General features: G+C 33.2%; 1 protein-coding gene across 2 annotated transcripts; it reads left to right on the forward strand.

Moving 5' to 3' along the window:
• The first annotated feature begins 5,067 nt into the window (after positions 1–5,067).
• On the forward strand, positions 5,068–11,435 carry LOC133875644 (heparanase-like protein 1). Of its 2 annotated transcripts, none has more exons than XM_062313841.1 (10): positions 5,068–5,312; positions 6,601–6,861; positions 7,004–7,040; positions 7,235–7,418; positions 8,094–8,242; positions 8,324–8,557; positions 9,435–9,624; positions 9,778–9,903; positions 10,047–10,146; positions 10,879–11,435. In XM_062313841.1, exons 2-10 carry the CDS (start codon positions 6,652–6,654, stop codon positions 11,269–11,271), a joined length of 1,623 nt encoding a protein of 540 aa, XP_062169825.1. In that variant the 5' UTR covers positions 5,068–5,312; positions 6,601–6,651; the 3' UTR covers positions 11,272–11,435. The 2 variants fall into 2 exon arrangements, with proteins under 2 accessions (XP_062169825.1, XP_062169826.1); XM_062313842.1 differs by lacking the exon at positions 5,068–5,312 and adding an exon at positions 5,438–5,601.
• The last annotated feature ends 1,035 nt before the right edge of the window (positions 11,436–12,470 follow it).

Consider the following 12,470-nt stretch of genomic DNA (forward strand, 5'->3'; position numbering starts at 1 on the left):
GAAAGAAGAAGATGGTAACAGAGTGAGTGGTTTTACATATTTGCCCTTGATTTTATACATATGACTCTTGGATTAGGGTCTACTGTCTAGGGATGGTTGGGTTTGGGTCAGATCGCCCATGGATCCACCCATTCAGCTCAACTTGGTCTTTTTTTTCTTTTTTTCTTTTTTTCTTTTTTACTTTTTTCTTTTTGCATTTTTTAAATCAATTGAAAAACAATGACAATGATCATAACTGTGTTTCCAAATACTAATAAATAAGTATTGATTTTGAGATGAACAAAGTTTCTTTCAAATTGGGTTAGAAAAACTTTTTCTAATTCAACCTATTAAAATAATGTGTGAAAATCACATGTTTTATTAAAAATGAATGTGAAAATCACATATATATATATATATATATATATATATATATATATATATATATATATATATTTTGGGCATATGTCAAATTAATAAACTAAGCTTGAGGAAATTCATTCAACGCAAATTTAAAAGAAAACTTTATCATTTTGCGGTCGATAGAGTGATTTTTGGTAAGAGAACTGCTATTTTTTATCTCCTCTATCTATCTCCTTTCATATTTTTGTTAAAATCAATAGATCTATATGTACAAATTTAATAATTAATTTTTTTTTTTTTTAAAAAAAAAAGGATAAACAAGAAATAGAAAAATAACAGCAAGATAAGATTTTGAAAAACTAAAGTCATTTACTTGTCATTATTAACTATAAAAGAGTCCTTATACTTATTTTCCTTATCATTATTAAAGAGGCCGATCCTTTCTATTTGAAAGCAATCGGAGAGGAGCCAGTCCTTTATAAGTGAAAGGTAAAATTGTCAAATAAAATATGAAAAGATAATTTTATCTTCCATTTATAAAAGACTATCCAAATCCCATTATTAAGGTCCCAAAAATTCTTAAAAAAACATTTTATGAAGAAGTATGCTTACAAGCTGTCGGTGTTTAAAAAAAATGGTAGAAATGTCAATGTGTTTGGTATTAGACGTTAAGAAGGTAGGTGGGGTTCTCTTTAGGTACCAAAACCATCAAAGATTGGTTGAACAATAAATCTAGTACAGTTTAGCATTATTAAACTCCATTAAGGTTTTATCAATAAATTTTTGGAGATTAAAAGTGAGGAATTGCATGAAGTTTTATCTATGATTTAGAAAAAAAAAAAAATTAAAGAATTACTTGAGAAATTAGTAACCCAATTGTTTATTGTGTTTCTGCAATGGGAGAAACAATTTTTTCAGAAACTTTGCATGGCCTTTTTTCTTTATTTAATTTTGGGTTTTAACAATATAGTCATAGTCTTTGTCATGATTAATTAACAAATTAAGTTCATCATTGGTCTTAACACGACCTCACTTGGTTCGCGGAATATATATATATATATATATATATATTTTCTCACAATTTTTTATTTTTTATTTTTTTTAAAATAAAAAAAAAAAACAAAAAAAAAAACCAAAACCAAAACCAAAACCTCCCTTTATGCGGTGGTTGGCCAGCCACATATGGAGCTGGGGTGGTCACACTACCCCGGAACATTTTGGGGTAGCACAGGCCACCCCCAATGAGTGTTTGGGGGTGACCTGGCCATCCCCTAGTTTTTTTTTTTTTTTAAAAAAAAAAATAATATGTATTTTTTTAGTAAGTTTGATTGTATTCCAATTAAATATATGAGTTATTACCAAACTAAATAATAGGAATAATCATTTTATTCTACTCTCTTTTATTTTTGGTAATAACTATTCCAAATTTGAATTGAACACTCGTTCCGCCAACCAAATCAGACTAATTATATCAACTCTTATCTCTACTTTTTAGGCTTTTTTTTCTTTTCCTTTTTTTTTTTTTTTTTTTTTTGTCTTTTTAATTAATTTTGGCAAAGGACACGTAGCATTGGCAATGACAATTTCTTTCTTTCTTTCTTTTTTCTTCAAAAAAGAAAAAAAAAATAGAAAAAAAAGTCTCAAAATAAGTGTCCACTTTCTAATGTGGAAACACTCATCTTTACATTTTTCATAGAATAATGATTCACTACCACTTAAAGATATAACTTTTCACCACATTCTCTATGTGGCAATGTGGTCCCCCACTACTTTTTAAATTTTTTTATTTTTTAAAAATAAATTAAGGTGAGGGACCACCTTGCCACATATGCAAGATAATGAAAAGTTGTATATTTAGGTGGTAGTGAATCATTACTCCTAAAAAAAATAATTTGAAAAGATAAATATATTTTTTATTACTAATTATGTAGTTAAAATCAAGCCATATAATTTGAATAGAAAACTGCACAATTGATTCATGTAATTAGCTTAAATAACAAATTACTCTAGGTGATGTGGTGGCCACGCGCCACTCCCAAAGTTGGGTAGTCACATCTTTCCTTTATTTAAATTTTTTAAAATAATAATGATAATAATAATAATAATAATATTTTAAGTTTTATATATTTCTATTTTTATTTTTTTATATATTTTTATATTTTTTTTATTAAAAATGACACGTGTTGCCATTAAGATATTGGTGTTGACGTAGTTTGTAATGGAATCTGTCAAAAAAATTTAATAGAATTGACTTCTAGAAGCAATTTATAAATTAGGCCAATTACACGTATATCTGAATTCATTTTAATAAAAAAATAAAAGAAAAAAAAAATTGTCATTTAGGTCGATCATGAAGGTCAATAATGCAATTTTTTCACGCAATGATGCAGTAAATCTACATAATATTTATTGATTTGATTAGTGCTAATCCCATCATCTGTCTTAATCAATGATATAAGATCATGACTGAGAAGGAAAAAGGTTTTTAACAGTCATAATTGTTCAAAGATGACCCAATCTCTACTCTTATTTTCTTATTTCTTTTAATTATTAATTTCGACAAATGACAAACAGCGGAAGCATTCGTCTCCTCATTTTCCATTTACCCTTACTTTTTTAAAATGTTCGGCAAGTGTCAAACTCTAATATTCTATTTGTTTCGGCATTAATTTTTTAGAAAATGTTTTTAATACTTTTTGGTGTTTGATGAAGGCGAAAATAATAGTCAACTTGAAAATGTTTTCTATTTGACCAAAAATGCTTAGTAAATTTCAGAAATTAATTTACACTTTTTAACAGTGTAAATCATTTTCCCAAAATGGCGGACACAGTCGACCCTCTTTTAAATAACACAGTCGACTTTTACATTCAAGCAGTCGATCATCGCCGGAATCCGGCAACCGTTGCCGGAATTTGAAATTTCTGCCAGAATCCGACAACATCCAACGACCGTCGTCGGATTCCGGCTAAACTAGCGGATCCCGGCCAAAAATAAAAATGGTTCAAACTAAATCAGATGCTAGAGAGAGCAAACCTGATTTTATCTTTTCCAGGGCTTTAAAAGGGCTCTTTTATGTATCTTTGTTAACCACTGCATGGTGCAGACACCTCATCGAGATTAATAAACAACCCGGCAGAGCAAAGGTATCAATTTCATCATAGAGACGATAATTAATGAATTTTATTTCATGAAAGATCATTGTTGAGCATAGTTAGAAGTAGATGACAAGTTCTTTTTAAAATATGTTTAACAAATTTGAAAAATTTTGTATCCAAAAGGAAATTTTTATTTTTTTAAAAGATGATTTTATAAATATATAATTTTTGTATATAATTATGACTTATGACTTAGTATGAAATTAAATTTAATACTTGTATACTTTTATTTTACCTAAACATGTGCGCGCGCACACATAGATGGACTATATATGTATTTATTTGCGTAGGTTCGGATTCTCACACTAAAAATTTTGGCTCCGCCCTTGACGTTATTACTTAAGTATTTGAATGAATATTTCTAAGAATACAAGAAAATGAAACGGAATGAACATTCCTATTTTCATTCGTTTGGTGGTAATACATGAATGACCAAATTTTTTAACTAGAACAAAATCATACTTTAACAAATATTTTTAAAACAACATTCTTATAAAAATAACACTTCTATTCTTGGTTTGTGCCACTCCCAACCATTGCATAGTGGTAATCAGACCACCCAATTTGATGGTTGCAACGACCCACGATGGCACTGGGGTGGTGTGACTTCCTCCAAAGGTTCAGTTGGGGTCGCTGACCACCCTTGGCCATCCATAGGAAAGACCGGAATGAAAATGACAAATAATTTTTTGGAGATATTATTTTAAGAATTATTCTATTATTGGAGAATACCTATTCCCTACCTATTTTAAAGGAATATTATTACTCATATTAGAAGAATAGTTTTTATTTTATTTTTAAGTGACGTTTAAGAATAATAGTTGTTATTCTCACTAATGATAGTGCAACCAAATAATAATAGGAATAAGTATTGAATTTATGGATCTATTTTTACGTTTGGTGTAGTTAAAAGTGTAGAGAGGATTTTAACCTAATTATTGAAGGAGGAGAATGAACATACTTACCATTTATTCAAATTCATAATTTGTTATCATCACTCGTTATGAACAAGTTCGATTTGCTTGCGTATGACTTACAATTACGTGAATCCTACTCTTCAAATCTATTTAAACCATTGGATTTTAGCTTCAAGCCTCTACTACCAAGTGGAATCGAGAATGTAATTCTCTCTCTCTCACTTTTTTTTTTTTTAATTTTTTTTTTTATTATTTAGAGAGATCTTAGAGTTTAATATTGACTTTAATCAAACCATAGCTAAATCTCAAATAATAATAATAACAATAATAATAATAAAAAAGAAAAAGCCAAAAAACATTCTTCAACCCTCACCAGTCACCACACAAGCAAAATCGTTGTTATACAAAAGAGAGATTTGGTGAGGGCATAACTTTCGGTCAAAGCTAAAGCCGCATGGTGTCCAACTTTGGAATCTCTGCCAATAGCAACTGTACACCCAAAACATTTTCATTTTATTTATTTTTTTTTTAATTTTTTAATTTTTTTTTTTAATTTAATAGAAAAACATATCTTATCTTATCTCAACCTTTCCCCGAAAAGATACTTAACTGTTTCGACTCACCTAACCCATTAAAAGTTTATGCTTAAACTAAAACCTCAGCTAGATGTAGCTCAACTTTTAACCAAACCGTGTATCTACAAATATGGAACCGACCCAGTTCACGCAACGTGTGTTTTTCTTGGAACAGTAGTGTCAGAAACGCCAAGGTAAGGAGGACTGTGAACTCGCTGTCCACCAAAAAAAGAGCCGCATTATTGATGTACTTTGTCTCAAGGAAGTTGCTGCAGAGTTGAGCTTCACTGTCGTCATTAATGGTGAATTTTCAACATTTGAGGTTAGTTTTCGTCTGGGTCGGCGTTATCTTCTCCAATTCTGTTTGGGTTTCTTTATGGGTCCCATCTAGTCATTTCTGGTGTATGCTTCTAGCCTCTAGCCTCTAGGAAATCTACTTTTGAGCTTCACCATTATTTGAGCTTCGCCATTATTAACAACAATGGCGGTCTTTGTTTCTTAATTAATTTTGTTGAAGTAATTCTCATCGGGGTTGTCCTTAACTATCTTAAACTCCATTTGCTATTTGGGTAGTTTTGGACTTGGTCCTTCCGTACTACAAACTATAGCAGGTGAAAAGCCGGTTTTTTTGTTGTTGGTCTTTTAATGATATTCTGAGTGTAAAGAACTGGTTTTGTAATTTGTAATCTTTAGTAGCGTTGCTTCCACTTCTTGTATCTATGTTATGATTATTGCACTTTTCTCAGATACTATAAATCTTCATGGATCTAACAATAATTTCTAATACAACACTAGTTTCTGTGTTCTTGATTTTCAACGAATCTGTTTCCAGTTTGTAGATGTTAGTATTGCTCTCTCTCTCTCTCTCTCTCTCTCTCTCATCTTTTTAGGATTTATTTATTTTTCTCTAATATCTTTTTAGGATATTATATATATGAAATGAATGTTAGTTTTGAGACTTTCAAGTTCTTGATCGGCTGAAAAGGTGAAAGATGATTATGTGGTTTGGGGCAAATGATAATTTCAAATTCTCTAACTCCCTTCCCAGCTGAGTGGAAAAATCAAGGGGTAATTATCTTTTTCCCCCATGAACTATCAACTTTTGCGTAAAGCCTCCACAAACTACCAACTCGACCAAAATAGAGGATTCAACTACCAAACGCAACCATTTTTCCCCCTTCTGTCAGTTAGAGGGTTAAAACAAACGGTCAACGGGTCACGTGACAGTCACGTGCCGTTTTACATGAGGGCATGTTGGAAGATGGTGGTAGTTCATTATGGCATGTTGAAAGATGGTGATAGTTCATAGGGGAAAAATAGGAAGAAAATGAGGGTAAAACAGCATGTGACGGTCACATGACCCGTTGACCGTTTGTTTTAACCCTTTTGACTGATGGAAGGGAGGAAAATGGTTGTCTTTGGTAGTTGAATGCTCTATTTTGGTCAAGTTTGTAGTTTGTGGAGGCTTTGCGCAAAAGTTGGTAGTTCATGGGGGAAAAGGTAATTACCCCAAAAATCAAAGTGTCATGTAATCCGTTTCTAGAGACATTGCTGTACCACATCTTAGAATATCTGCTTCTCATTAAAAAGATCTATCATTCTTGTTGCAGTTAATTTGTATAAGTTGAGGTGCTTCTGAGGCTGTTGTCATTGATCTACCAATGGGATTCCACCTCTCTCTTTTTCTCATCCTGGTTTCTCTCCCTGTGATTTTGGCTCAAGAAATTAGACATGCTAAAATTGTAGTTGATGGGACTACAACAGTAGCTGAAATTGATGATAATTTCATCTGTGCAACTCTTGATTGGTGGCCCCATACTAAGTGTGACTACAACCAATGTCCATGGGGGAATGCATCTGTTATAAATCTGGTGAGGATTTAGAAACTTACCACTGTGAAAGATTACATTAGCATTGTAGGACTGATATCACACCTTTTTCATTAATTTGCTGGAAAACAGTGAAGCAATTTGAATAATTGCTTGGTGTTGTTCACTCGTTTTGTTTTTTCAGGACTTGTCTCATCCTTTACTTGCCAAGGCAATCCAAGGTTTGTCTATCTTTCAATTCGTCTCTTTTTTTTTTTTTTTTTTTTTTTTTTTTTTTTTTTTTAAAATAGAAGAGAGGAATTTTTCTCGTAACATTCAAGTGTTATTTAGAGTGATTAACAAAACGATTAGAATATTGTTGCATTAGTTTGACTAACAACACTAAATTAATCTTTTGTTGTTTCTGGATTGATAGCTTTCAAGCATTTGAGGATAAGAATCGGAGGATCTTTGCAGGATCAAGTATTGTACAACATAGGAGATTTGAAGTCTCCTTGCCATCCATTCCGAAAGATGAAAGATGGGCTGTTTGGATTTTCGAAGGGATGTTTATACATGAGGAGGTGGGATGAGCTGAACCATTTTTTCAGTAAGACAGGGTAAGCTTTATGACATCGAGAGTTTATTCTCTTCCCCATGTCAAAGAAAAATAACCAAATGAAATACTCCTTTTTTATGTTGGGATATTACATATCAACCTGAATTCTTCAAAAATTAAAAGAAAACATTCATACTACCGAGGACCCAAGGTAGTATATGCGTCTGGTTTAGTCAACCCTTATAGTGACTGAAAGGTCTAGCTTTTCTCTACTTGATTGTTAACTCACACATAATATGCAAAAACATATATGCGTTAGTTAGTCGTAGATTGAAGGTCGTGGAAAGCATCACAAAGTTATTTGTCAAGCTTCTTAGATTGGACATCCATTTAGATAGTCGTTCTGTTTTAGCACACCATCTATGAAGTAAACTCTCTTTTAAATGCTGTTTTTTTTTGTTTGTGCACTTACCAATTGACGATGCTGGGTTTCTATATCTTAGGTTTTACCATCCTTCCATGTTCTTTTCAGCTTAAAAGCTGGATACACAATTCAAGTTTTTCGAGTTCATTTTTTAGATTGTCTTTTGACTTCCACAAGACTTCCCAATTACGTTGAATTTTCGAATTTGTATCTACAAGTATTTCAGTAAAGAGAACTTTTTTGTTATTCTTTTTCTTTTCTTTACGAGGAGGGGCTGCACTCATACTTGTTATGTGAATCTTTCATTTGCAGGGTAATTGTGACATTTGGCTTGAATGCGCTTAATGGAAGGCACCAGATCAGGAGGGGTGCTTGGGAAGGAGATTGGGACCCTAGTAACACGATAGATTTAATGAAGTATACCATTTCAAAGGGATACCAAATAGATTCTTGGGAATTTGGTATGGAACAATAGATGAAGCTCTTTATTGTTGCCATTATCTCGTTCTGCTTCATCAATATTTTTGCCTTTGCTACTGTAGGTAATGAGTTGAGTGGAAGTGGCGTTGGTGCAAGTGTTCATGCTGAACAGTATGGGAAAGACTTGATCAAACTTAAAGGTATTATGAACGAGTCGTATAAGAAATCCAACTTGAAACCTTCACTTATAGCTCCCGGAGGATTCGTTGACTCGAAGTGGTACACTACGCTTCTTGATGTTTCTGGTTCAAATGTTCTCAATATTGTGACCCATCATATATACAATTTGGGTGCAGGTGAGCAACTGTAATATCAAAATTCTTTCACTGTTGATATATATACATACAACCATTGGCAATATAAAATGCTTGTTCTACATTGAAATAGGACTTATATAACATTCAGCAATAGCTTAATTTGGTCTTAGTTAAACATCGGAGCATTTTATATATTGGATATATTCCATTGTTTTCTTTGCCTTTTAATTTTGTCCCCTTAGCCCTGAACTGTATTGTGTGTCGGCCACGATGAATGGTTAAGAGGACATGGAAAAATTATTGAATGTGTAAACTAATGTTCTTGGTTTTTCTTCTTCTTTCTTATAAATTGAATCCTGACAGGATGATTGCTAGGGATCCACTTACGACTTCTTTTTTCCTTGCTGCTAGTTGTTTATTATGACAAAGGAAGGGAAAAGAAAATTATGGACCTTCTGAACTTCGAATATAAGTGAAGGTCTATACTACTTTAGTATGATATAAAACAGTTGATTCCCCCTCCCAACAAAAAGAAACTCACCCTGTTGTACACTGCGCAACTAGAATATAGACATAGCTCTCTCTTCTTATCTCCTGTTTGAACTGCCAAATCTCTCTCTCTCTCTCTCTCACACACACACACACACACACACACAAACACAAACACACATACACTCACACTATGGAAATTGGCAAAAAAGTTAAGACCTGACAAGGCAAAAAGGCTCATATAAGTTTGTCTTTATTACGTAGATTGCTTTAAGCTCCTATGGACATCATTTCAAGACCTCTGGGTTCTGAATGGTGGCTTTCTTATGGAACTAAATAAGAGTTGACTTGTCCCTGACACACACACACACTTTTATATTTATCAGTGTGCTCATTTCTTCTTTTACAATTCCTCTCTCCATTTCAGGTGTTGATCCCAATCTTGTAAGTAAGATATTGGATCCCTCTCACTTGAGCAAGATATCAGATACATTCAGCAATCTTCAACTAATTATTCAAAAGCATGGCCCTTGGGCTTCCGCATGGGTTGGAGAATCTGGTGGTGCATATAACAGTGGCGGCCGTCATGTGTCTGACACATTTGTGAACAGCTTCTGGTAATCTTGGTTGTCTCATTACTTCCATCATTTCCCTTTTCTTTTTGTACCTTTAGCATTTTATCGCAGCAAAAGAAGAATTTACTATTTTTTTTTTTTATATTAATTGTGTCATCCATTCCAGGATAATTCTTATCTATGTATGAATTCTAGGTACTTAGATCAGCTTGGAATGGCATCCAAGTACAATACTAAAGCATATTGCAGGCAGTCTTTAATTGGTGGGAACTACGGTCTCCTCAACACAACAACGTTTGTTCCCAGGCCTGATTACTACAGGCAAGAAGCCAAGAGCATTAACGTTGTTTCTTTTTTATTTTTTTGCCCGAGGGGTAGTTTACAAAGTGTTTGAGTATTTGTCCTTGACAAGCTTATCTAATTAAATATTGTTTCCTTCTGTTTGGTATCTTTTTTTTGAGTAGTGCGCTTCTATGGCATCGACTTATGGGTAAAGGCGTTCTTGCTGTTGATACCGATGCTTCATCATATTTACGCTCTTATGCCCATTGTTCGAAAGGAAGAGTAAGGCTCTATTATATGTTGATTTTGTTCCAAATTATTTAGAAGGAAACAATTTTGTGGGCAATATTTGGATTAATATTTGTAGGTCTGTCTTTTTTTTTTTGTCATTTCCTGTGACCATCGAAATCCAAGCTTTGGCATCAGTATTTTCATGACAGGCCCAGATTTTATTAGGTGCCAATTATTGCACATGCACCACTTGCGTTTCGTAACTGCACCAACTTGGCTCATCTGTGAGACCTTTTTGTTTTACAGTTGTAGGCTCAAATCTCCGGATTTGGCTTAGGTGCTGTAAAAAACACTACATAATTTTTTCAACGGTTCAGATTTAATTACACTCTTTCTCTTTTTCATGGAAAACTTAGAATTAAATCAGGACCGTTGAAAAAATTACATGATATCTCTTCCAGTTTTCCTAAGGTCACAACTAGGTTCTGGCGCTCAATTGAGGCATGTTGCTTACATGTGGCTTTGTCTATTAATTTTCAAGGATATTCAAGTTTTCTCCGTTTCTTCCTCCCCAAACATGGATTAGATTGGGAATTCATTTACTTGCAATTTTTTTAGATAAAAAAGATTTCATTGAGATTGAGACTCTTTCATAAGCTGTTAATTTTTCATACAGGTATTCAGATTGCTGTTTCTACAATATTGCTTCTTGTTGCTCTCTTATCATATCTTGTATTCCTTATTTTGATATGCTTATTCTGACTATTGTCATCATTTTTACAGGCAGGTATAACTTTACTCCTGATCAATTTAAGCAATCAGACTCGTTTCATAATTGATGTCGAAAATCATATGACCCTTGATTTCCATGCAAATGGGAAAAAAATTCAGATAGAAAGTTCTTTCATGCATAATCTTAAGAACACAGTTTCTTGGGTTGGAAGGAAAGCTTCAGATGAACCATTATACAGAGAGGAGTACCACTTGACTCCAAAAGATGGGTTCCTTCGAAGTGAAACCTCAGTTCTAAACGGAGTTCCATTAAAGCTTACAGATGAAGGAGAAATCCCCAAAATGGATCCTGTTCTTAATGCCCTGAATTCTCCATTATATATTGTGCCAAGGTCCATTGCTTTCATAGTGTTTCCCAACTTTGATGCTCCTGCTTGTGTATAGTTCTTCTCTGTACTCTCCTCTTAAGCTTATTTTAGTAGCTTAATTGTATAAGTGCATATAATAATGTCTGTGATAATTGTAAGTTATATGATGTATTAACAGCAAGTTAAAGCCTCTTGGATAAGAAATTTATGAGGAATAAGATACCATTTATAGTTTTGCTATTTGATATTGTTACTATTTTTGATCAAGGGATAATATTTATCAAGTTATTATCTTGAGTTTTGTTTTTATATCAAACCACTCGCTGAAATTTTAATTTTTGCAGTCAACTCACTGAAGTTTTTCTATTTACAAATTGGTTGTTTTCTTCAATTTGTCATCCATCCTATATTATAGAATTGACATGAACTTTCAATAATACCCTTAAAAATTGTAAAAAGAAAAATAAAATAATTTACGGCAGAGGAACAAACCTTAAGCCCTTACATTATCGAAAAACGAGAATTGGAAATTCAAAGGGGAAGCCTGGCGATTAGGCGCATCGTGTGCAAAAGTGAAAAAAATAAAAATAATGGTCAACGGAAATCATTTTTTATTTTCGTTTGATTGTAAAAGTTTCTTTAATATTTGAAAAACGACTTATAGTTTTCAAAACTGTAAATCATTTTTTGAATTTAAACTCTTCATTCTTGCACGCACGTTTGTGAAAATCCGGCTGGTGTCGGAATCTGATCAGTACAGCTGGTTACAGCCGAATGCTTGCCGTATGCCGAATTCCAGCCAAATTAGGCCAGATTTCGATGAAACTGGTCGACCAATTTGGCCGGATTTTGGCCGTACTAGTTAGATTCCGGCCATCTGGTTCGCCGGAATCCAGTGACAGCAGCCTGACGTAGCCGAATTCCGGTGGCGGTTGTCGGAATCCGTTTTATGTCATTGGTAATTTTTTCGTACGAGCCAAACGCCGAATAATATTTTTAGGGAAATCATTTTTTTTGAAAAATAATTTCGTTGAAAAAATTTTACGACGGAAAACATTTTACGTCGAAACAAATGAAGCATAAATCGCAATGCTAAACGCACTATAAATCTGAAATTTTAATGAGTTGCACATGTCTATGGTGCTGAAAGACCATGGCCATACATTTAAACATTTAATGTTTTATAGTTGAGATTTCAACAACGTATAGGAGTAGAATCTTGTTGTGCACGTGAGGAGGAGGAGAGGAGCAAATCCAAGGAAATGACAAAGGCAT

The sequence above is a fragment of the Alnus glutinosa genome, chromosome 8 (genome assembly GCF_958979055.1).
Source record: "Alnus glutinosa chromosome 8, dhAlnGlut1.1, whole genome shotgun sequence".
Taxonomy (NCBI): Eukaryota; Viridiplantae; Streptophyta; class Magnoliopsida; order Fagales; family Betulaceae; genus Alnus; species Alnus glutinosa.